This window comes from Hemicordylus capensis, chromosome 1, assembly GCF_027244095.1.
Source record: "Hemicordylus capensis ecotype Gifberg chromosome 1, rHemCap1.1.pri, whole genome shotgun sequence".
NCBI lineage: Eukaryota > Metazoa > Chordata > Lepidosauria > Squamata > Cordylidae > Hemicordylus > Hemicordylus capensis.
This window is the reverse complement of record NC_069657.1, coordinates 109,908,217-109,935,093: the sequence shown is the minus strand read 5'-3', so window position 1 is coordinate 109,935,093 and position 26,877 is coordinate 109,908,217. Positions and strand designations below refer to the sequence as shown.

Here is a 26,877-nt window from a genome sequence, read left to right as displayed (position 1 = left end):
AGTGCATAGCTGGGGGAGTCAGTCATTTGACTTGCCTCGGGGGGGGGGCTCCAAGGCAGTGGCCCCCCAGACAACTGTCCCCCCTTGCCCTATTATAGTTATGCCCCTGAGTCTCCTTCCCTTTTGCCTTTACACTTTGGCCACAGCTCAGCAAAACAAAAACCCTATCCACACATATAGAAACCTGTGAATTTTATTTAAATTACTGCCAAAACAGTTTACAATGGCCAATCTGCAAGGCATTTAGAATTTCTTTGGGGTTCATCTGTATGCAGATAGTTAATGCATATGAACAAGGAGGTAGCCTCTTTTTCATTAAAGGAGGTTAATTTAAATAAAATTTCTGGAGGAAAATCTACCCTAAATCTGGTCAATTTTAAAATTATCAGGCAGTATTAAATCTGCCAATTTTGAACAAAGTTTTGAAGTGGCTGGTGAGGTCCCAACTTTGTGTGGGAAAGATTACTTTGCTCTTTCCATGTCTAATTTTCAAACGAATTTTGAAGCCAAAACTGCCTTGGGTGAAAGACCTACACTGATAGACAGGATTGCACAATCTGTTCCTCCTGCATTTCTCAGAAATTTTTGATACCAGTGATCATGGTATTTTCCTGGGTCTCCCAACTGGAATAAGGCTTTGAAGTATGATGTTTTTACAGTAGTTCCTGCAAGGTCATACCAAAAAAGCAGTACTGAGAGATTGCTGTTTCACCCCATGGCCTGATGTGTATAGAGTACCTCAGGGTTTCATCTTGTCCCTCATTCTCTTTAACATCTACATGAAACTAGTGAGAGACATCATATAACATTTTGGGCTGCAGCGTCATCAGTATGCGAATGACATCAAGCTTTACTTCTCACTTTTTTCCTGCTAGTCCAGGGAGGTGGCTGATATGACAGTTCTGGTCTGGATGAAGGCAAACAAATGGAAACTGGCTGACATCCTGTCTCTCAAAGGGTGCATTCTTTGAGCCCCTGCAGACATGCAGTGTTACACCCCACCCACACCACTTACTGGGTCTTCTAGCATGCGCACTGTTGTGGAAGAGAGTTTAGAGTTCGGAGCATTCCACCCTTAGCAACATGTTTCTGATCTGACAGAGCAGTTCCAAAGGGCAGAGAGGAGGAAGCTAGTGCGATTCTGGCAGCACCATCTGCTGGCCAGCATTCTGTGATTAACCTGCAGTCATCACAAAAGTAGTATGTTAAAATCATTGAATACAAGACCCGGTCAGCAGGTGGCACTGACAGAATTGTGCTAGCTCCATGTTTTACATGTTACCAGAGAATAAGAAAGACGAAAGGGGAGAAAAAGCCTGCATGACTGCATGTCCAGCCAAACAGATCATGTTGGCAACTTGCAGGAAAGCCCACGATTTATTGCTGTCTGAACATACCCTAAAGCAAGGGGCATAAAGAACAAATAACTCTACATGGTGTTTTTTTTAAAGTCACAACTGACACTTTGTACTGTTTTGTATGCATGACAAGCAGTCATTTGTCTAAAGGATGACAGTAAGCACTACAAAGAACATTTCAAGCAGGTTAAGAATTAGCAAAAAATACCAGGTAAAACAATAAGATAAATAGCTATGAAGATTCTAAAAGGGAAAGGCATTCAAAATAGTCTAGTAAACTAATGGCAGTGCCAGGAATCAAACCTAAGAATATTTTAATGCCAAATTTAAGGTAGTGGGTAGCCTCCATACTAATACTCTCTTTTTCTTTTCTTTTTTCTTTTTGCTGTGAGCAAAATTTTCTTACACAAAAGGGAAGTGCATTTTTCACCAGTCTCATTTTTTATGTTTCTCCTAATATGTCTCTGGGGGGTGGGGGGCTCTCAGAGACATATTTGGGGGGCAGAAGGAAAAGACAATTAGTGAAAACCATTCCTCCCCTCACTGCACAAGCAAAACTTTTTATGTGAGGACAGCATTCGTCTGGCGTGGACACCATGTGGGTGCAGATGGTGTGCGGGGCTTTTTAGGATGCGCACCACCCCAGCAGGAAGCTAGAAGGAGCGGGGGAGAGCGGGTAGGCACCTGCTCTACTTTTCCTTAAAGTTAAATTTCTAATTTCCCTAAAAGTGTTCGAATCACGCTTCAACCACATCCCTAGCTAGGGATCATTAGGAAAGGGAATTAAAATATTATAATGCTTTCATACAAATCTATGATGCAGCCATATTTGGAGTACTGCGTACAGCAGGGGCGTATCTAGGGTGAGGCAGACAGGGCACGTGCCCCAGGCGCCACTTGAAGGGGGGCGGCATTTTTAAAAATTAAAAAAAATAATAATAATAAATGGCCACCAAAACAAAATGGCCACCATGCATGCTCTAATGAGCCCCTGGTGGCGCAGTGGTAAAACTGCTGCCCTGTAACCAGAAGGTTACAAGTTCAATCCTAACCAAGGGCTCAAGGTTGACTCAGCCTTCCATCCTTCCGAGGTCAGTAAAATGAGTACCCAGAATGTTGGGGGCAATATGCTAAATCATTGTAAACTGCTTAGAGAGCTCCGGCTATAGAGCGGTATATAAATGTAAGTGCTATTGCTATTGCTATTGCTAATGGCCTCTGTGAGGCCCTAGGCCATACCAGGCCTCACAGAGACCATTTGAGCATGCACAGTGGCCATTTTGTTTTCAGCGGCCATTTAAAAAAATATTTTTAAAAATGGCCACTGCACATGCTCAAATGGTCCCTGCGAGGCTCTAGAGGCCAGCAGGGGGAAGGGGAACTTTTGCAGACACCCCCCCCCCCAGCCTTTAGGAAGCCCCCTGAAGGGGCTACAGATTTAAAAAATAAATAAATTAATATAATATAAGTCACTGCACACATATTTAGTTTGGCACGATGTACAGAGAATCAGGGTTTGTGAATACTGAGCTGAAGCTTATGAGCTAGGATTGTATTCATTTGCTCTACTTTGCTTCTTGTGATAAGTGAGTTAAATGTGATGTCTTAATAATATGACTATTAATGGTGAGTTTGTCTTTGCATCAGTGTGAAATCCTTAGTATTAAGACCCACTGGGAGTTTCTTGCTCTCTTTCTTTCATTTTAACTGTCTTTCTGAAATACTAGAATATATTCCAAGCAGTGACACAGTTTACTCTGCATATCCTTTAATGATTTTCAGAGTATCTGGGAAAAGTCCAATTCTCCATTGATTTTTAAAACGTATGTAATAGTGATGCTACAATGCATAGTAGAGAATTAGACAGGCACTTCTGTTTAGTTTTCCAAGTACACCTCCACATAGTATTTGGGTATTTCATGAGCCCCAGCATACTGAAATTTGTCATTTTCTGGCATTTTTTGGTCTGGCTACGTCCACTGCTAATTTTTTTTTGAAATATTAAAAGATTAACGAGCTTGACTTGTATTTTTCAGCTGATATTATGGTAAAGTTATCTGAAAGATGGGTGTCAGATGTTTGGATAGGGGGCGCCATTTCAGTGCTTGCCCTAGGCGCTATTTTCCATAGATATGCCTCTGGCGTACAGTTCTGGCCACTGTATCTTATGAGATCACCCAGCATTTCATGTGTCCGTGTGTGTGTGTGTGTATCCCCATCAACTTTGCAATGCTTGAAGCAATATGAACCAAATCGGGTACAGTTGTAGGAACACATACTCACCCCTTAATGTTGTAGTTTATGATGACATCATCCACCCCAATTCAAGATGGCAGATACATACACTTTTGAGGTGCAATTGAGCTAACTTGTGAACTGTCTAACCGATTAGAACCAAATTTGCTATAGCCGTAAGGGCACATGGGGAAACCTCAATGCCATAGTTTGTGACGATGTCATCCATCCCGATCTGATATGGCAGATGTGTGAACTTTTGAGATGCAAGTGCACTAACTTGAGGACTGTCTAACGAATTTGGACCAAATTAGGTACAGTTGTAGAAAGTGACACACAGGGACACCACAATGGCATAGTTTGTGATGATATCATCCACCCTGATTAAAGATGGTGGACGTGTAAACTTTTGAAGTGCAAGTGGGCTAACTTGTGAACCACTTAACCAATTTGAACCAAATTTGCTACAGCTCTACACACAGGAACACCTCAATGGTGTAGTTTGAGATGATGTAATCCACCACTATTCAAGATGGTGAATATGTAAACCTTTGAGGCACAAATGCACTTACGTGAGGACTGTCTAACCGAGTTGGACCAAATTTGGTATAGTTGTAGTGAGTGACATACAGGGACACCTCAATGGTGTAGTTTGTAATGATGTTATCCATCCCAGTCCAAGACGGCAGATGTGTAAACATTTGTGGTGCAAGAGTTCTAACTTGTAGACCACAATTTGAACCAAATTTAGTCCAGTTGCAGAGATAGTGAAAGGAAAGTGGGCAGATTAGTTCTTACTAGAACAACTTGTTAATTATTCATTCATTTCATATGCCACACTTCCTAAAGTGGCTCAGGGCAGTTCACATTAAAATAAAAATAAAAAACATATAAAGCAATTTAGGAGGCAAGGCTACAGCATATGGGACTTTTTAGTTTGGAAAACAGGCGACTACGGGGAGACATGATAGAAGTGTATAAAATTATGCATGGAATAGTGGAGTGTCCAGAGAGAAATGTTTCTCCCTCTTTCACAACACTAGAACCAAGGGTCATCCCATGAAACTCAAGGCCATGAAATTTAGGACACACAAAAGGAAGTAGTCCAGTTAGAGATAGTGAAAGGAAAAGTAGGCAGATTAGTTCTTGAAATTAGTTCTTTCATCCCATGAAACTCAAGGCCATGCAATTTAGGGCCAACAAAAGGAAGTACTTTTTTACACAGTACATAATTAATCTTTGGAATTCTCTGCCACAGGAGCTGGTGATCACCACTACCTTGTATAGCTTTAAAAGGAACTTAGACAAATCCATAGAGGACAGGTCTATCAATGGCTACTAGAGGGTGGCTATAGGCCACCTTCAGTCTAAGAGGCAAGATGCCTCTATATACCAGTTGCAGGGGAGCAACAGCAAGGGAGAAGGCATGCCCTCACCCCTTGCCTGTGGGATTCTCAGAGGCATCTGGTAGGCTACTGTGGGAAACAGGATGCTGAACTAGATAGCCTTGGACTTGATCCAGCAGGGCTGTTCTTATGGTTAACTTTACTTGAAATACCATGTCAAGTTCTAGGCACTGCATTTTAAGGAAGACATTGATAAAATACATGGGTTCACAAAGAGGCAACAAAGGTGGTGAATGGTTTGGAAACCACGGGGAAACCCAAACCTAAGTGGAAAGGTTAAAGCAGCTTGATATGTTTAAGAAGACTTAGTCTCCTAGAGAAGAGGAGACTAACAGAAGATATGAAAGCTATCTTCAAATATCTAAAAGGCTGTCATATAAAAGAAGCAGAGTTCTTGGTTGCTCTTGAGGGCAGGACTAGAATCATTGGGTTGAAATTACAAGGCTGCAGTAACTGTATAACTGTAAGAGTTGTTTATGAGTGGAACAGTTTGCCTCATGCAGTGATGAGCTCTTCTTCACTAGAGTTTTCAGAGGCTGGACAGCCATCCATTAGGCTGTCCAGGCTATAGCAGTTGTTCTGCTCTGCACAGCGTTTGGATTAGAAGATCTCCAAGGTCCAACTCTAAAGTTCTATGATTCTAAGTGTTGGGGAAGAAAAGCCAAATACCTTGCAGGCAAGGTTCACAATTAATATACTTTCGCTAGATACTGGTGAACCTCAATAGTACTTCCTGCTAGGGATGTGCGAAACGTTTCGGGTACAGAACGATCTGTACCCGAAACAGCCAATTTCGGGTGATTCGGATCCGAACCGAATCCCCCCCGAAGAACCCCGAATAATTTCAGATCCGAAATGAATCACCCGTTTCGGATCTGAAATATTTGGATGTTTCAGACCTCCATTTTGTGGCCTTCTTTCCCCCCTCCATTTTGAGCAATGACGTCTATTTGAATTTCCCGCCTTTTTGCCTCCGATTGACTTCAATGCAAAAAGGTCTGATGTGACGTCTGCTCAAATTTCAGGTCCCAGGGGCAAAATAGTGGGGTGGAGTGGTAGTGCCTAATGGGTGGAGGCTACCACCCCAATCGCAGAGCAATTGGGCAAAGGGCTGATTTTTGGTAAATTTTTGAAGTTTTAGTGTCTTTGGGGCAGACTGGGGGCATAACGTAGGATTTGGGCCAAAAGAGTGGGGTGGGGTGGTAGTGCCTAATGGGTGGAGGCTATCACCCCAATTGCAGAGTGATTGGGCAGAGGGCTGATTTTTGGTGAATTGTTGAAGTTTACGCATCTTTAAGGTTTTCCCCCATTAGGTATAATGGAGGGTGTATCGCTTCACGTCAGGGGGAAAGGGGTGGCCTAGAGTGGTGTGGGGTAGGTGGTAGTGCCGGGTAGGGGCAAGGAAGCTACCTGAATTTTTTCAAAGGATTTGGGCAGAGGGCTGATTTTTGGTGAATTTTTGGTGAGTTTACGCGTCTTTAAGGTTTTTCCTCATAAGGTATAGGGGGGCTTTCAGCAGCCGCATAAGTGCACTTGGGGGGTGCTTGGGTGGCTGAGAGCGAGTGGTGGTGTAGTGCACATAGGGTGCCAACCACCCCCATGGGTTTCTAACCCATGGGGTACAGGGTTCTGTTGTTTCTGAGGTATTCTGAGTGTAGATTCTATGATAGCAAATTAGAGTGGATTCATGGTGTCTCATTGAAAATCTTATTTGCTATCATAGAATCTACACTCAGAATACCTCAGAAACAACAGAACCCTGTACCCCATGGGTTAGCAACCAATGGGGGTGGTTGGCACCCTATGTGCACTACACCACCACTCGCTCTGGGCCACCCCAGCACCCCCCAAGTGCACTTATGGGGCTGCTGAAAGCTCCATTATACCTTATGAGGAAAAACCTTAAAGATGCGTAAACTTCAACAATTCACCAAAAATCAGCCCTCTGCCCAAATCCTTTGAAAAAATTCAGGTAGCTTCCTTGCCCCTACCCAGCACTACCACCAACCCCACACCTCTCTAGGTCACACCTTTCCACCCGACGTGAAGCGATACACCCTCCATTATACCTAATGGGGGGAAACCTTAAAAATGCGTAAACCTCAGAAATTCACCAAAAATCAACCCTCTGCCCAATCACTCTGAAATTGGGGTGGTAGCCTCCACCCATTAGGCATTACCACCCCACCCCACTCTTTTGGCCCAGATCCCACGTTATGCCCCCAATCTGCCCCAAAGACACTAAAACTTCAAAAATTCACCAAAAATCAGCCCTTTGCCCAATCCCCCTGAAATTTGGGTGGTAGCCTCCACCCATTGGGCACTACCACCCCACCCTACTCTTTTGGCCCCAAGACCCATTTTTTAATCCGAATCGATTCGGATTCAGATTAATTTGGATCCGAATCGAATCAGGGGTGATTTGGATGGGCAATATTAGGATACAAAACAGAACAGGGGTGTTTCGGTTCAGATCCCTACTTCCTGCTTAACAGAAAGCCCTCCAGAACCTTAAAAAGGTGTTTTGCAGATTTACAAAGCTAATATACAATTCTGCATATAGTTACAGTGTCAATGCTTGCACCCATATTATGTGTCATTTCATACTACACTCTATTTAAGAATATACTCCTTGAATATTTCCCCCTGAAATCACATGGATTTTCTTTAAGATTAGGGCACAGGTTGCAACAGCAGCATATAATTTTCTTGCACAATAGTTTCTTTCCAGATGAAAAGTACCCTATAATATCATCAGCATCAACAGGAACAGACAAGTGCTTTTCAACAAGAGAAAGTTTATACAGAATGTTTAGTAGGTGCATCCTCCATAAACAGCAATCTTAACATACATAATAGTAGCAAAAAAAGCTGAAAAATCACCTAAACATGGCAACTTAATTCCCCCCCCCCGAAATTATTTAAACAGTGTGCAATTTGTAACATACAGACACACACACACTCACAAATCCTTTATTTAGTGATTGTTAAGAGAAAAGTCTGTTTGGGGGCTCCCAGCAGCAACCCTAAATGTGATTTGGAACTACAGGCTTGTAGTTTCCATTATGACTAGCTGAACTCACAGGATCGCAGGCTCACCATTTACCTATATGGGCTAACTCTCAAGGATAAGTCACTTAGCAGGCATGGGAAGGTAATTCCAGGTCAAGCCTAACACATGACTGAAAGGGGAACTATTCCCCATGCTCTCCTTCCTGTTCAAGCATGGAAGACCCAAGTTAGAGAGAAGTTATTTCTCTAAAGGTGTAGCCAAAACTCTTCTCTATTTTGGCACACAGGATTAGCCTTCTAGCTAATCACCTTCACAGGAAGAGCAGATAAGATCTCATCTAACAAATGTGTTAATCGTCAGCATAACTCATGGGGAAAGCTCTCATTATGTTAAAGAAATATCTGTCTTCTACCTGGAAGGTCTTCCTGACAGGAGATAAGCTCTGAGTCATCCTATTCAATGTTTTAACATACAAGTTGTCTAAACCTTTTCACTTCATTGTGCTCTGGAGCACATCTACCTAGGATTGAACAGGACAAAATGTATTCTTTTGTCCATCACAGATGCCACCCTTCTCAGGAAAGAGGTGTGGTCTGCAGATGGCCCAAAGACAGACCTCTGCCTATTTGTACCACAAACCCCATCAGAGTGTGTCTCTTCTCTGGATTCACTTGCTGTTCATGCATCTGGGCATCAGCTATTCTATCTGGCTGTGCCTTGGCCCTCGTGCCCATCTTGCTTTCAACCTCCAGTTTGACCTGGTCTCCAGGTCCAATCTGCACAGCACACTTGGCTGCATCAGGAAATTGGTCTAATTAGTTAGTATTGTGTTGCTTATTAATTAATATTTCCTTTCTGTACCCCTTATTACCCTTCAATAAACTTGACTGTATTCTGACTCCAACTCTCTGTCAGTAATTTCTAAGACCAAAGCTTTGTACAAATGTGTCCTGTAATGAACAGCTCACTCTAGATTTGCCGATTCCCCACAAAAGCTCAAAGGTTAGTCAGGAATGCATAGCCAACACTCCAGAGCAGTTTCAGTAATATAATATTGTCATACAATTAACATTTATTTTTTTATCTATTTAGTACATGTATATACTGCCCCATACAAAATGTCCCTGGACGGTTCACAATATAAAACATTAAAACATCAATATAATTAAAATAATTTAAAATACAATAAAAACCTCTAAAACAGAAGATTTAAAACTACGAACTAAAAGACTGACTAAATAGGTCCTTCTTAAAAAGATCCAGTGAAGGGGGAACTCTAATTTCATTAGAAAGCATGTTCCAGAGTCCCGCAGCACTCTAGAAGAGGCCCAGTTTTGAGTCACCACAAACCGAGCTGGTGGCAGCCACAACCGGACCTCCCCAGATGATCTTAACAGGCAGTGGGGTTAATCAAGAAGAAGGTGTTCTCTTAAATACCTCAGACCCAAGCCATTTAGGAATGTATAGGTAATAACCAGAACTTTGTATTTCACCTGGAAACTCATTGGCAGCCAGAGTAGTTCTTTTAAAATGGGTGTAATATGATATCTCCGGGCAACCCCAGAGACCAAACGGGCTGCTGCATTCTGTACTAACTGTCGTTTCCAAAATACGTACAAAAGCAGCACAACGTAGAGTGCATTGCAGTAGTCAAGCCTGGATGTTACCAGCATATGCATCACTGTTTTAAGATCGTTTATCTCCAGAAATGGATGTAGCAGGTGAATCAGCCAAAGCTGATAGAAAGCACTCCTGGCCATTGCCTCATCCTGAGAGTTGGTCTCTCTCAGCCTGTCCTCCAGGTTTCCTGATCATGCAGCAGCCCTGCGAGGGTCGGGGAGGGGACGTGCAGTCATCTATCGAGAGATCTTTCCCATTTCCAGGTGCCCAGTCAGGCAATCTCAGAATTTCAAGTGTTTGTCCTTGAGGGCGGGCCTCTGAAATAGGCTGGGGATTCTGCTGGTGTACCGACCACCCCACTACACTTCAGTCTCCCTACCTGAGCTGGCGGAGGTGGTACTGGTGGTGGCCTTGGGTTCCCCCAAACCTACTGTCTTGGGGGATTTCAATGTCCATGCTGAGCCCCCGCAAGTAGGTGCAGCTCAGGATTTCATGGCCTCCATAGAAACCATGGGCCTGGGCCTGTCTCAGATGGTATCTGGCCCTTAACCCACATGGCAGGACATACTCTGGATCTGGTTTTTGCCAACCGGGGAATAAATGATCTGGAGGTGGGGGAGTTTGAGATAACTCCCTTGTCATGGACAGATCATCATCTGGTGGGCTTTAGTTTGACTGCTCCATCTGCCCTCTGCAGGGGTGGTGGACCGATATATTGGTTGCCAGAACCTGAGGGGTATATTTGTGGGTCAAATGGGCCAAAACCCAAAATTTGGCTTTTAAAAAGCCAATCTGGCAACCATCATTATGGATCCGCTTGGTTTCCAGGTGGCTCTCAGGGAGTTTCCAGTGTCCAGAGCTGGTGACCCTGTTGAGGCCCTGGTGAATCCCTGGAATAGAGAGACAGCCTGAGCTGTTGACACGGTTGCTCCTAAACTCCCTCTCTGGCTTGGTGGAGCCCGTTCGGCTCCTTGGTTTTCCTCAGAGCTTAGGGAGATGAAACAACTCAGGTGACGGCTGGAACAACGCTGTAGGAAGAGTCGTCACAAATCCGACCAAACACGGGCTAGAGTCCATTTTAGAGACTATTCTGTGGCAATGGGGGCAGCAAAGAAATGCTTTTTCTTCGCCTCCATTGCATCTGCTCAGTGCAGACCACTGGAGCTGTTTCGTGTAGCAAAGACATTGCTGCACATATCCCCCAGGTAATGGGGGAGGAATCATCTACAGCCTGTTGTGATCAGTTTGCATGTCACTTTGCAGATAAAGTCGCTGACATCTGTGCTGATTTGTACTCCAGAGTTTTGGCAGTTCCGACAGACATGCCTCTAGTACCATCTGGTCGTATTGCATTGGATTATTTTCAGTTGGTGCAGCCTGAGGATGTGGATAAGGTCCTGGGCAGTGTGTGGGCGACATCATGTGCTCTTGACCCTTGTCCTCCATGGCTAATAAAAGCTGCCAGGGAGGGTACAGGTAGATGGTTGGAGGTGATTATTAATGCCTCATTAAGGGAGGGCAGGATGCCATCGTGCCTCAAGGAGGCAATCGTAAGACCAATATTAATAAAGCCCTCCCTTGATCCCTCCAACTCGGACAACTATAGACCTGTCCCTAACCTGCCTTTTTTGAGCAAGATGATAGAGCCTGTGGTGGTGTCCCAGCTGCAGAGGGTCTTGGATGATACGGACTATCTGGACCCTTCTCAATCTGGCTTCCACCCGGAATATGGGAGTGAAACTGCCTTGGTCGCTCAAGTGGATGGCCTATGCCGGAAACTAGACAGGGAGAAGTTGGACAGGTCCCTGTTGGTTCTGCTGGACCTCTCAGAGGCATTTGATACCATCGACCATGGTATCCTTCTGGACCGCCTCTTGAGTATGGGAATTGGAGGTACTGCATTGGAGTGGGTCCGGTCCTTTCTTGGGGAGAGGGTCCAGAAGGTGGTGCTGGGGTACTGTTGCTCGGCTCCATGGCCATTGGCCTGTGGGGTCCCACAGGGTTTGGTTTTGTCCCCCATGCTGTTTAATATCTACATGAAACAGCAGGGAGAGGTCATCCAGGGATTTGGATTGAGTTGTCAGCAATATGCAGATGACACTCAGCTCTATCTCTCCTTGTCACCTGATCCTAGGGATCAGTGGATGTCCTGAATCTGGAGCTGCAGTGGATGTCCTGAATCTGGAGCTGCCTGCTGGGATCACATCATACCCATTTTGAAAAAGCTGCACTGGCTACCAGTTTGTTTCCACATCCAATTCAAGGTGCTGGTTTTGATGTTTAAAGCCCTTAATGGTTTGCGCCCGGGATACCTGAGGGACTGCCTGCTCCCAAGGGTTGCTGCCCACTTGTCGAGGTCATCTGAGAGGGCTCTGCTCCGGGTGCCAATAATGAAGGAGGCTCGGTTGTCATGTATGCGGGACATGGCCTTTTCTGTTGCTGCCCCCAGACTCTGGAATGCTCTCTTGATGGATATTAGCTCCTCGATCTCCATCACAGTTTCTAGAAAGCATGTTAAATCTTGGCTTGCTACCCAGGCTTTTATATGCTGCTTCTTTATATTTTGCAGTTTTTATGCTTGTACTTTAAATCTTTTTAATCATATTTGTTTTATATTTTAGCTTAATATTTTAATTGTGTCATTTTTTATAGCCTTGTTTTTAATTTTTGTGTAAACTGCCTTTGGATTGTTTTAATAAAAGGCAGTATATAAATTTAACAATAAATAAATAAAAAATATCCACCATCTTGAATTGGGGTAGGTGACATCATCACAAACTATCCCATTGAGGTGCCCTTATGTGTCACTCCCTACAACTGTACCAAATTTGGTTTAAATCAGTTATGTAGTCTGCAAGTTACAGAACTGTCACAGTTACACCTCAACCGTTCAAGTGTCTGCCATCTTGAATCAGGGTGGATGATCATCACAAACTATGCCATTGAGGTGTCACTATGTGCCCCTACAACTGTTCCAGATTTGGGTCCAATCAGTTAGATGGTTTACAAGTTAGTCCACATCACCTCAAATGTTTAAATGTCCACCATCTTGAATCAGAATGGATGACATCATCATAAACTATGCTGTTGAGGTGTCCCTATGTGTCCGTACAGCTGTTTACCCCTGCTAACTGAGCAAAGAGACACCTTTTAAAGTGGCGATTCTCTTATATTTAGCAAGGGGAGAGCAACTGGCCCTATCCAGACCCAGCATAGAATCCCTCCAGTGGCTGTTGCAGGTATCTGCCTTATGTTTCTTTTAGCTTCTGAGCCCTTTGGGGACAGGGAACCATTTTATTTATTTATTTATTTGTCTTTTTAAATTGCTTTGTGAACTTTGGTTGAAGAGTGGTATATAAATATTTGTAGTAGCAGCAGCAGCAAATTTGGTTCAAATCAGTTTGGTGGTTCACAAGTTAGCCCACTTGCACCTCAAACGTTTACATGTCCGCCATCTTGAATGAGAGTCATAAACTAAGCTGTTGATGTGTCCCTACAACTGTACCCAATTTGTTCTATATTGGTCCAGGCATTGTGAAATTGATGGGACACATACATACACATGCACACAAACATGCACGCACGCACGCATACACACACACACACACACACACACACACACACACACAGAATGCTGGGTGATCTCATAAGTTTACTTTCCTTAAGGAAAACAGGTGAAAAATAAAACATATAAGAATTTCAGCTCCATGGACTCTGCCTAGACCTAGGTGTAGTGGTTAGAGTGCTGGACTAGGACCGGGGACACCCGAGTTCAAATCCCCATTCAGCTATGAGACTTGCTGAGTGACTCTGGGCCAATCACTTCTCTCTCAGCCTAACCTACTTCACAGGGTTGTTGTGAGGAGAAACTCAAGTATGTAGTACACCACTCTGGGCTCCTTGGAGGAAGAGCGGTATATAAATGTAAAAATAAATAAATAAATAAATAAATAAATAAATAAATAAAATTATTCAAGCGAGAGTAACAGAATTCTGGTGAGGTCCAACAATGTTAAAATTAAACTTAAATAAAGACAGGTATCTTTGTACATTATGAGGTCAAAAGCCATGCCAGAATTGGACATTTAACAGTTGTAAATGTGGAAATTGCATTAATATTTCTAAATGAGGAATCTAAATGATACACATTATCAGTGAGATATCCACCAGAGATCACTGTGCTCAACCACAGATGGTATTTTACCTGTCTTCTCCCAAAAAAGGAATTGAGCATAACATTGCAAAAGCAGTATGAATAGTGAGGAGTCAAGATTGCTATTCGGGATTGATAAGGAGTTGATCAGGAAATGCCTAGCTAGCTTAAATGAGTTCAATTTTTCCAGTGTAATAAAATAATGTACTATCAGAACCTCAGTTTATCATATTTAAGACATCCTGGAGAATGGGTGAGATGCTACAAGACTAGAGACAGACTAATGTTCCAGCCTTCAAAAGTGTATGTGGGTGGGGGTGGGGGAGGATTCAGGAAGCTATGGACCAGTCACTGTCTGACTTCGACATACAGGTGAAACTCGGAAAATTAGAATATCGTGCAAAAGTCCATTAATTTCAGTAATGCAAATTAAAAGGTGAAACTGATATATGAGACAGACGCATTACATGCAAAGCGAGATAAGTCAAGCCTTAATTTGTTATAATTGTGATGATCATGGCGTACAGCTCATGAAAACCCCAAATCCACAATCTCAGAAAATTAGAATATTACATGGAACCAAGAAGACAAGGATTGAAGAATAGAACAATATCGGACCTCTGAAAAGTATACAGTATACTGTGCTTGATTGGCCAGCAAACCCGCCTGACCTGAGCCCATAGAGAATCTATGGGGCATTGCCAAGAGAAGGATGAGAGACAAGAGACCAAACAATGCAGAAGAGCTGAAGGCCGCTAATGAAGCATCCTGGTCTTCCATAACACCTCATCAGTGCCACAGGCTGATAGCATCCATGCCACGCCGCACTGAGGCAGTAATTGCTGCAAAAGGGGCCCAAACCAAGTACTGAATACATATGCATGCTTATACTTTTCAGAGGTCCGATATTGTTTTATTCTACAATCCTTGTCTTCTTGGTTCCATGTAATATACTAATTTTCTGGGATTGTGGATTTGGGGTTTTCATGAGCTGTACGCCATGATCATCACAATTATAACAAATTAAGCCTTGACTTATCTCGCTTTGCATGTAATGCGTCTGTCTCATATATCAGTTTCACCTTTTAATTTGCATTACCGAAATTAATGGACTTTTGCATGATATTCTAATTTTCCAAGTTTCACCTGTAGGAAGTTCCCTTATACCAGGGGTGGGGAACCTTGGCCCTCCAGCAGTTGTTGAACTGCAACTCCCATCATCCCCAGCAACACTGGGGACGGTGGGAGTTGTAGTTCAAAAACAGCTGGAGGGCCAAGGTTCCCCACCCCTGCCTTATATGGAGTCAGGGAAAATACTAGAATAGAGTAAAAAGCAATCAAAAGGTAAGCATCTTGATAACAATGCAGTGATTATCAGAAACTAGCATGGATTTGTCAAGAATAAATCCTACAAAACTAATCTTACCTCTTCATTTGATTGAGTTACTGGTATAATGGATTGTGAGAATGCAGTGAACTTAACTTATTTTGATTTCAGCAATGCATTTGACAAAGTTGTTCATGAAATTTAGCAAAATCATCAAATGTGCATTAGATGATAATACCATAACTTTGTAATTAAACCTCAATTATGCAAAATATAATAAAAAATTTACTGGCCTGCTTCTAGGATGTTGAAGAGGGTTAGTACTTTTCTTAACTTGTTTTTGCTCTGCCTCTACAGGCAGCAGAAGCTTCAGGAGCACTTAAAGCACTGCTAACATTCCCAGCAGCCAGCTAGTGCCAGTTGCCAGGAATATTATCAGCACTTATCAGTACTTCAAGCATGCTGTAGGGATGTGCACAGAACCAGGTGGGGGTGGTTCAAAGGCAGGGATGGGGTTTGCTGCTTTAGGGGTGGGGAAGGGTGCACTTACTTCTCCTACTGCTCTTCCCCCGCTGGCGCTCCAGTTTTCTAAAGTCGCTTGGGGTGGCAGGCAGGTATGCCCCGAAAGACTGGAATGCCAGCAGAGGAAGAGTGGCGGGAAGCGTAAGAAATTGTACATGAATCAGCAGTATAATGCAGATGTAAAGAAGGCTAAAGTGATTTTAGGCTGTGTTAATACGAATATGGCAAATATTTATATGCCACGTTTCAACAAAAGTTCCCAAAGCGGTTTACATAGATATAAACAAATAATTGGAACCATTGTTTCAAAATCATAATAGTTCCACTAGTCAAACTTCAGCTGGAGTTTGCAGTTCTGGGCAACACACTTTAGTAAAGATGTAGACAAAATTGGAATGGGTTCATAAAGGACAATGATTCCAGCCGGTGATTCTGTCAATGCCCTGGTGGGAACCTGGAACACGGAACTCAACAGGGCAGTAGACATGATTGCTCCTAAGCATCCCTTCCGACCTGCTGCAAAAATGGCCCCTTGGTATACTGAGGAGCTGCGGGAGCTGAAGCGGTTGGGTAGGCGACTAGAGCGCAAGTGGAGGAGAACTTGGTTCGAATCTGACAGGATTCAGCATGTGACCCATTTGAAGGCTTATGCGGTGACAGTGCGCACAGCGAAAAAGAGATTCTGGTCTGTGCGCAATGCGGCTGCAGGTTCACGATCAGCGGAGCTATCCCAGGTTGTGAGGAGTTTGGTTTCTGCTCCTTCTACTTTCAATCAGTCCCTAGAGTTGCTCTGCTGTGATGCCTTTAATGGGTTATTTGCAAATAAGATCTCCTGTATTCAGGCCGACTTGGACTCCACTATTTCTGCAAGGCCTATGGAGGAGATGTCCAGTAATTCCTCTTGCAGTATTAGATTGGATTAGTTTCAATCTGTGACTCCTGAGGATGTGGACAAGCTGCTTGGGGCGGTGCGGCCTACCACCTGTTCTCTGGATCCTTGCCCGACTTGCCTGCTTCTATCTAGCAGGGAGATTGTTGGAGGTGGCATAGTTAACATCATAAATGCATCGCTGAGGGAGGGTAGGGTGCCCCCCGTCTGAAGGAGGCAATGGTTAGACCGCTCTTAAAGAAGCCTTCCTTGGACCCCTTAGCGATGGATAATTATAGGCCAATCTCCAATCTCCCATGGTTGGGCAAGGTGATTGAGAGGGTGGTGGCCGACCAGCTCCAGGCAGTCTTGGAGGATACTGATTATCTAGACCCATTTCAAACTGGCTTTAGAGCTGGCTATGGGGTTGAGACAGCCTTGGTTGGCCTGATGGATGACCTTTACTGGGGAATCGACAGAGGGAGTGTGACTCTGCTGGTTCTTCTCGATCTCTCGGCGGCGTTCAATACCATCAACCATGGTATCCTTCAGGATCGCCTGGGGGAGTTGGGGATAGGGGGCACTGCTTTGCAGTGGTTCCATTCCTATCTCTTGGGTAGATTCCAGATGGTGGAGCTTGGTGACAGTTGCTCCTCAAAACAGGAGCTGTTGTATGGAGTCCCTCAGGGCTCCATTCTGTCACCAATGCTTTTTAACATCTACATGAAACTGCTGGGTGAGGTCATCAGGAGGTTTCGTGCTGCGTGTTATCAGTATGCTGATGACACCCAAATCTACTTCTCCTTTTCAGCTTCAGGAAAAGGGCACTCATTCTCTAAATGCCTGCCTAAAGGCAGTAATGGGATGGATGAGGGAGAACAAATTGAAGCTGAATCCAAGCAAGACAGAGGTGCTCATTGTGGGGACTCAGAATCTGAGGGGTGAGTTCCCTGTGCTGGATGGGGTTACACTCCCCCAGAAAGAGCAGGTGCGCAGCTTGGGAGTACTCCTGGACCCAGGCCTCACGCTGGTATCTCAGGTGGAGGCCATGGCCACGAGTGCTTTCTATCAGCTTCGGCTGATTCGACAGCTGCATCCATTCCTTGAAGACGATGACCTCAAAACCGTGGTTCATCAGCTGGTAACCTCCCAGCTTGACTATTGCAATGCACTCTACGTGGGGCTGCCTCTGTAGGTAGTCCAGAAACTTCAGTTAGTTCAGAATGCGGCAGCGAGATTGGTCTCTGGGGCAACCCAGAGAGACCATATTATGCCTGTCTTGAAACAATTACACTGGCTGCTGATATGTTTCCTGGCAAAATACAAAGTGCTGGTTATTACCTTTAAAGCCCTGAACGGCTTGGGTCCAAGATATCTTAGAGAGCGCCTTCTTCTGCGTGATCCCCACTGCACGTTAAGGTCATCTGAGGAGGTCCGTCTCCAGTTACCACCAGTTCATTTGGTGGCGACTCAGAGGCGGGCCTTCTCTGTGGTTGCTCCCAGGCTGTGGAATGTAGGGATGTGCACGGACCGGTCCGGGGCCATGCAAGAGGCCTCCGGACCGGTCCGGAATTCAGCCAGTCTGGCGGTTGGGTGAGTGTGGCTTTAAGGGCAGGGGGGTAGCACTTACCCCCCCACCGCTCTTCCCCCTCCGGCACTGGACTTTTCTAAAACATTTTGGGGCAGCAGAGTTCCTCCCTGCGGCCCTGCCCCCGTCATTGTATCCCGATTTTACAAGTAGTAAAAGCTGGTGCCACACATGTGCCCATTGCCGCTGCTGGCGTGTGCACCGGCAGCAGCAACAGGCACACACACGCCGCGACAGGCGCACGCACACTGTGATAGGCGCACGCACACCGCGATGGGCACATGTGTGGCGCCTGCTTTTACTACTTGTAAAATCGGGAGACAACGCCGGGGGCAGGGGCAGCAGGGAGGAACTCTGCCGCCCCAAAAACATTTTAGTAAATTCCAGCGCCGGAGGGGGAAGAACGGCGGGGAGGGGGAGTACTACCCCCCGCCCTTAAAGCCACACTCCACCCAGTGCCAGACCATGCCTTCGTGGTTCTGTGTACATCCCTAGTGTAATGCACTCCCAGCAGAAATTTGTAATCTTAATTCCTTACTGACCTTCAAGAGAGCCCTAAATACCCATCTGTTGGCCTGGCCTTTCAGGGTTTTTAATTAGTTTTAATTGTTTTAATGCCAACCTGATTTTCAGGGTTTTAATTGTTATGCTAGTTTAATTGTTTTTTAAGATGTTTTTTAATTGGTGTTAATATTTATATTTCTGTTTTAATTGTTATTGGTTTTAATGGTTTCCGTTTTTGATTGTAAACCGCCCTGAGCCTTTTCGGAAGGGCAGTATAAAAATCGAACAAATAAATAAATAAATAAATAATGAAAGGATCTGGAAAACAAGCCCTATGAGAAAAGGCTGAAGGAGCTGGTATGTTTGGTTGGGGGAAAGAAGAGCAAGAACAGTCATATTCAAATATCTAAAGAGCTGTCACACAGAAGAGGGCAAAGACCTTTTCTCTGCTGACCCAGAGGGCACAATTAGATCTAATGGGCTTACATAGTATCACAGGAAACTAGATTTTGGTAGAACAATATTTGTTTTTATTTATTTTATTTTTATTTAATAGGAGAAGCTTCTCAATAGAAAGAGCAATTTGACAATGGAACCAATTATGGAGGTGTACTCTCCCTTATTAGAGATTTTTCAAGCAAAGGGCAGAAAGCATGTTGGGCATGCTCTAGTTTTGGAGTTCCTGTATTGAGCAAAATGATGGACAAGATAGCCTACAAGGCTCCCTCCGACTCTATCATTCTATGTTAACGCATCAAAATGAATGTTTTGTATACCCTTTGAAGTTAACATCTAAGCATATGTATTGTTCACTAAATGTTAGAGTACTCTCTTTTAAAAATTGAGTTGTAGAAAGCATAATATTTTCTTAAGTTAGCAACATTGTTTTCCAGAAATATCCTATTGAAGTATAAGTATACTTATACTTCAACAGCTTATTTTACCAACTTCAGTGGTTTAACTTCTGTTGAATCACTGAATCTTCATCTCTAACAAAAACGTATCTAATGGGCGATACCTTGCCTTGAATGAACACACCAACTCCCACGAATATCAGAGAAGTTAAATCAAATTACTTGGTACATAAAATGTGTTACTGTGACAACAAGATTATCCTGTTTTCCAATGTCCAGAATACTCATATGCAACTGGAGATGGAAATAATCAGTGAGGGATTCAGTGTCAAATTCTACCTGCTGTTATGTCAGTGCTTCCCTCCCTATTAGAAGTGTGTTCAGCATTTGTGGCAGCATAAAGAACACATATATGCTCAGTCTCACCCAATAAACCTTTGTACATATGCGACTAGACCAATATTAATGCATATCTAAAACATACTGTTTTATACTGACTCTACAGAAACTCACATTTTAGCTTCACAGAGAAGTTAATAACATGCACCAAAACTTAGTAAATCTTCACATACTTGACTTTTTAAAATCCCATTATTGCAGTTTAACAATACCATTTTACAGAAAGAACATGTTTTCCCCCTCCAGTCAGAGCCTCATGCTCAATTTATCCAGTGATGCCAGTCTAGTGCTAGTGACATTATAATTGCTTCCATGGTAGCAAATTGTAAAGTCACAAGCACTGATTGATTCATTTCATGCTGCCACAATTCAGAAGGGAAGGTCAGGCATTTTCTTTAATTAAGATAAAGAATTATATATAAGTTTGAAGAGAATTATTTTGTCTCATTTTAACTTTGTGTGACAAAAATACAGCAATCATATTCTTGTGCATTTACAGAATGTGAGGAAGTCTACAGAACACCAAGGGGGAAAGCAACCACAGTTCTAATTCTACCCAATAAGCTACATGTAGTAGTAAATAGCTAAAATTTACTCCATATGTTCCTGTTCCTTCAACATTTATTAATCACATCACATAGTATTTCATATATTTAATAAATCTTCCAACAGGCTTAAGATGCACTCACCAGTAACACCAGTTTTTGATATTTCCTTTTCAGTTCTGTCAAGTTGTCTGATGGCTCTGCACCCAGAATGCTGTACCAGTCCTTTTTGGATAGCTCTTCAAAAGCCATTGCATGACTGGGTAATTATTTTTAGTATCTGCATTAGTGATAAGAACAAGAAGATTAGAAAAGTATTTTCAAAACAATTAAAGAGACATAATTGTCAAATATTAGGAAAAACACTTCGAACCATGTTAACATTCTTGAGAGTCTGAACTCGATATTGACAGTATAGGACCCACCCACCCCCCACCCCTGAAGTTTTTTGCCTGAAGGACAGAAGAACTTCATTATTCTGTTCATTTTAATCCTTGCTATCGAAAGGCAAAAACATTTTTTTAAATAGTTTTGCACACAACAATTCTATGCATGTTTACCTGGAAGTAAATAATATTGATGTGATAGGACTTACTCTTAAGTCAGTGTACATAGTGTTCCAGTTTTTCAGCACTGAAATTGTGACATCTCTTAGCTTGGAAGCATTTATTCTAATCTAGTTTCACTAATGTCAGTGTAACTAAGCTAAGAACTCTTATCAAAAGCTCATACTATTAAAAACAAGCCTTGGAAACCAACTGCAAAAGTACTGTAGACAATGCAAAACAATATATTAAAAAATGATAGATTTCACAAAACTTGTGAATTCACTTCACAGCCTCTGACTTTTGTTGCTGGCAAAAGCTACAACTAAGTAGATGAATCTCTCAGTTGTAACCATTGGAAATAACAGTGAATCCTAAGCATGTTTGCTCAAAAGCACATCCCAATTAATGCAAAACGGGTTTTTGTTTTTATTTTTGCATACTTGCTAAGGACTGCAGCCTTGCTGTTTGACAGATATGCTTTGGATTGTAGCCTTGGAGAAACTTGCTATAGAAGCTCCAATGAAATTATTTCCCAATTTAACAAAGAACAAAATATTGAAAAGTAGATACTTCTATCTTTTTATCAACTAAGTTCAGGAAAACAGCAATTTGGATGCCTCTCCTCAGTACCAGCACAGAATACAATCAGTGTCAGGCAATGGGTAACAGATCATTACATTAATGAACAGCAGAGAAAGAGAAAGCCTTTGTAATGCACTGACACAATAACGACAGCTTCTCATTAGCTGTACACCAGGGGAAATTTAGGGCCAAGGAGACAATGATCCAAGGGAAGTGGAGGATTTTTGGAAAATAAAGCACTTAAACAAATAGCTATGACTTATAATAATGGATACATTTCTTGGCAGAAATAGAAGACATTTCCTCCACCTGACAGAAATTCTCTAAACTGTTATAAAAAACAGTTTCACAAAAAGCACTAAGAATGAGGGGGAACGTTTCAGAAGGGGTAAGCAATCAGTTATGCATAGTGAATGAAAATATGTCTGGACCACCACCACTAAGCAAGAGCAATTAAGGATCATGACCATTTGTGAAGCAGACCACAATTCCGCCTCAGATGAAAAACTGAGAATGATACATGAACTGATGTCAGGGAGATGTGGGTATCCCTACTTCCAGTTTCTAACCACATAAGACTATATCACCAGGGAGTTGCTAACAGTTCTTACACAGGGGGGAAACTAAATTGCCTCATCACTTCATGTAACACAGATATTCTCAAACTTTTTGATACTTTGACTCTTTAAAATAATATATAAAACTATGTGACCCACCCACCTACATGTTCAAAGCTACTGGCTAACATGCTGACTAATGATGTTTAGTCGGGAAACATATTGCTGAGGCAACATGTTTCCAATCTAGCAGAGCATAGGCAAGCTCAAAAAAATATTTGCACTTGCAAAAGCATGGAAGAGTGCCCACATATTGGAAGCTTTGCAGACCAACGCAAGGGCTAGCACTTCACTGATGTTAGGAGCACACATACTTTTTCGTGGCTTGGTAGGATTTCTGCAATAAAAATGAATATATTACCAAGAATTAACTTTCTTTTCCAAATGATTCCTATAAAGATCGATGACAAGATTTTGAATAAGTGGCAGAGTCAACTAAATTCATTTATTTGGAATTACAAAAACCCTAAAATTGGATTTAAAGTTATGCAGGATCTAAAAGAGAGAGGTGGGCTAGCCATTCCCAATTTGAAGCTTTATTATTATGCTAGCTACCTGTCCTGGATTTCCGATTGGATTACAACCCCTTATGGTCATTTTGCCAGTATGGAGAACTCTGGTCTTTCCAGAGGACTGCATAATTTTTTGTGGGTAACCAGTATGAGAAAAGAGTTGGAGATACAACAACATGCTATCAGACAAAGTCTTTTTTGTGTTTGGGATCAATACCAAAAAAGAATAAGTCCAAGATTATCTCCTTCGGTGCAAAATTGAATGTTTATTTTTATGAAGAAGAATCTTCTTAGAAGTACAAATTCTGGAAAGACAATTTATATACTTTGCAAAGTTTAACTCAAGACAACGCAGAGCAAGTCAGATTTCGAATCTCAACAACCACTTTGGTTTCAACAGGTCCAGAATCCAGATTAGTTCAATAGTATGGAAAGAGTTACAAATACAAGGTGGAAAACTTCGAGAACTGACTGACTTTGAAGACTTAATTAGCCGAAATAAGGACCATTTGTTGGGAAAAATATATAACCTGTTGCTGAAATATGAGACAGAGACAGAGCAGGTTAAAGAGTGCATGATAAAGTGGATGCAAAATTTCAATAGGATGATTGATATTTCTGACTGGGAATACCAGTGGAAAAGAAACGTTAAATTTACAATGTGTTATAACCTAAGGGAAAACTGGTATAAGATGTTTTTCAGATGGTACATGACTCCCCTGATAATTAAAAAAATAGATAATTCATTTTCAAAAAATTGTTGGAAATGTAATCACCAACCAGGGTCATTTTTCCATATGGGTTGGACTTGTAATAAGACTCAATTATATTGGAAGCAAATTCACGAGAAAATGGAACAAATTTTAGAGATTAAATTTCCTTTTTTTACCAGAAATCTTTCTTTTAAATATGACAAAACCTTATATTACTTCTAAATGCAATGAGCTGTCTTTATATATGATTACAGCAGCCAGGATCTTATATGCTCATAATTGGAGTGTTTCTGAAGTCCCCTCTTTAAATGATTGGTTTTTGAAATTATGGGATTATGCCTCAATTTCTAAAGTTTCAGATTATATGAATGAAGTCTCAGCTGAGTCATTTATGTCAACTTGGGATCCCTTTATAAACTTTAATATCCGACAAGGACATCATTTGTTCCCATTGTCCGGATATGATCTGTGAAGCTTTATGTAGTACCCAGCTTTCTGCAACCAAGTGTTGATCAGGTGAAATCAAATGTTGATCATTGCTGCCTGTTAATATATGTTAATACAGAACTGTTAATATATTTAGAATGTTTTCTATTTAGTACTTGCTTAAAGAAATATCATGACACTGTATTTTTTTCTTCTGCTTTATTTTTCAACAAAACTGAAAAAAACTCCCCCCCCCCCCCCAAAAAGGCGCACACATACTTTGTTAGTCAGCATGCCAGCAGTGTTTCCTCTAAGGCGTGCGCACATGCACGCGCTCACAATTTTTTTATGTTGCTCGGTTTATTTTAGAGCCCGCTCAGGTTGAATCAGGAAGGCCCCACTCTGAATTCATGTATGCACACACTGCCTTGATACTGCCACCCAGAAAAAGAACTCATTCTGCACTCAGATGAAAAAAATTAGAGAGAACATTGGATGTCAGCCACTGATTTGATTAGGTAGAGATAAATGAAACACGTGTACCTTTTAAATGAGGATGAGCTTTCTTGCTCCTACTTAGTTTTTCAAACTTGAGTTTTATGTTTGAGACTGCCAATCTAATTTTGGGCTCCAAGTTATTTTCTATAGGTATTTGCTCAACTCTGATTGACACAAGCAGGAATCAAGCAAAGGGAATCAGTATCTGCATAGCTTTCTAACTCAATCCTTTGTACTCAGCTTGCACTCTAATCCAAAATTCAGGAGGAGACACTGATGCTGTTCACACAGACAGCCCAGCAGGGGCGTAACTACCATTAGGCAAGGGGAGGCGGCTGCCTGGGGGCCCCCAAGCCTCGAGGGACCCCCCAGAGGCAAGTCACATGTGAAGTGAATGTGTGTGTATCAGCGAGGGGCCCATTTTAAAATTTTGTCTCTGGGCCCACTCCAGCCTCGCTACGCCCCTGCAGCCCAGCCTGGGGTAGGCTGTAGGGATGTGCACGGAACTGGAACATCTTGTATCAATAAATACAGAACAAAAGCATTTCAATTCTTGATAACTTTTCCTATATATTTTGAAGTGGTGGTCAGACCAGAAAGTGACCATTTACCGCTGATTTTAACATGCAAGATCCTGGCCAGTATAGTTAAGACTACTTACAATTGACAACATGATTCTTTAGAGGAGGCTGGGCCTCTCAGAATCAAGTGGAGTAGACAAGAAAGTGCATTGGCGAATGATTGGCTGAACTCCGAAGAGGGTTGCCTACTGCACTCAGGAATTGTGAACGCTGATGTAGACCCAATGTCATCTACAGGCATTATTTTGGACCTCTGTGAGGCCCTTCTTCAAAAGATGCAAGCATTTGTCGTGAGGAACAAGTCTGAACCAAAGCAGAATATGCTCAGCACGAAAGATAGGTTTGACCATGAATGTCATGTTGCAAAGAAGGAGTTAACTGACATCTTCATTCAGCACAGGAGAGAATCCTCACCTGAGTCTAGCCAGATTATAAAGGACATGAAAAGGCAATATAAATCACTACTAGGAAAGAAGAAAAGGCAAGCCTTTGAACAAACTTGGCAGCATCTGATAGACTTGAAAATTCCTCTCTATTCTGGTGAATGATCTTGGGATACCCTGGTCGGAGTTTGTAATCCCTGACTTGCTGTATTCCAGCTAGAGTTTTGGAGGCACACTTCTATTTGCTGTCTGGTAGTGCCAGTCACAGCACCTTTGTGCTGGAGCTTTCATCTGAAAACATTCAGAATTGGCCTCCAGTTTTGATTGCGGAGGCCAAACAACTTATAGACCAACTCAAGAGTGGCAAAGCTCCTGGCAATGTCTTTATCCCAGCTGAGATTAAGGCAAACCCTGAGGGATGGGCACAGGTGCTGGCTGCCCTGTTTATCGATATAAACAATTTGGCATACCAGAAGATTGGGGAGTAGCCATTGTGGTACCTCTCTTCAAAGAGGGTAACAAAAATGTTACATCTAATTATAGACCAATAAGTTTACATAATATTATTAGTAAAATATATGCATGGCAATTAAATAAGAAGCTCACTGACTGGTTAGAGTGGGAGAAAATCCTGGAGGATCAGCAGGCAGACTTTAGACAAGGGCGATCTATGATTGATCCTTGTTTGTGGTATAACACCTAGCTGAAAAATATACTAGAACTTCCAAATCCATCTTATTTGCAGCTTTTGTAGATTTTAAAGCAGCATTTGACTCAGTCTGTACAAAACTCCTCTGGTCTAGGCCAGGGGTACTCAACTTTGGCTGTCCTGCAGATGTTGGCCTATAACTCCCTTAATCTCTGGCTATTGGCAACTGTGGCTGGGGATTATGGGAGCTGCAGTCCAAGCTCTAGTAATGAAAGTCAAGCGGTACAATGAAAAAATGGGACTACGACTAAATGTAAAAAAGGCTAAACTAAGGACAACGGGTACAGCAACCAGCCTCAGAATTGATAATGAAGACATTGAAGTGGTGGATAGCTTCTGCCTTTTAGGATCGACCATCAACAGTAAAGGATTCAGCAGTCATGAAATACAGACTAGCACTTGGTAGGGTTGCAATGAAGGCCTTGGAAAGGATTTTTAGATGCCGTGACGTGTCTACACCTACAAAGATTAGAATTGTTCAGACAATGGTTTTCCCCATGACACTCTATGGATGCGAAAGCTGGACTTTGAAGCAGCAAGATGGAAAAATTATTGACACTTTTGAACTTTGGTGCTAGAGAAGACATTTGAGGATACCATGAACTGCCAGGAAAAGAAACAAATGGATCATAGAACAAATCAATTCAGAATTTTCACTCGAGGCACAAATGACGAGGCTCAAACTATCATACTTCAGACACATTATACGAAGACCCAGTTCTATTGAGAAGTCCACAATGCTGGGAAAAGTTGAAAAAAAGAGAAGAAGAGGATGACCAGCAGCAAGGTGGATGGACTCAATTACAACAGCAATGAATGCACCACTGAGAGACTTTAAAGGCCGAGTTGAAGACATATCATCCTGAAGAGAGTCTATGTAGTTGCTAAGAGTCAACACCGACTCTTAATCAATCAA

At 42.4% G+C, this 26,877-nt stretch overlaps 1 protein-coding gene across 4 annotated transcripts in view; it reads right to left on the bottom strand.

Moving 5' to 3' along the window:
• Positions 1–26,877, bottom strand: part of DNAJC24 (DnaJ heat shock protein family (Hsp40) member C24) — an 81,167-nt gene that overhangs the window by 51,910 nt on the left and 2,380 nt on the right. For 3 of the 4 annotated variants that reach the window (XM_053283068.1, XM_053283070.1, XM_053283071.1), the window contains exon 2: positions 20,537–20,672. In XM_053283068.1, coding sequence (XP_053139043.1) covers positions 20,537–20,644 — 108 coding nt within the window. In that variant the 5' untranslated portion in view covers positions 20,645–20,672. Of the gene's footprint in view, positions 1–20,536; positions 20,673–20,987; positions 21,876–26,877 lie in introns of those variants that run through there. The other variant, XM_053283069.1, reaches the window with a different exon arrangement.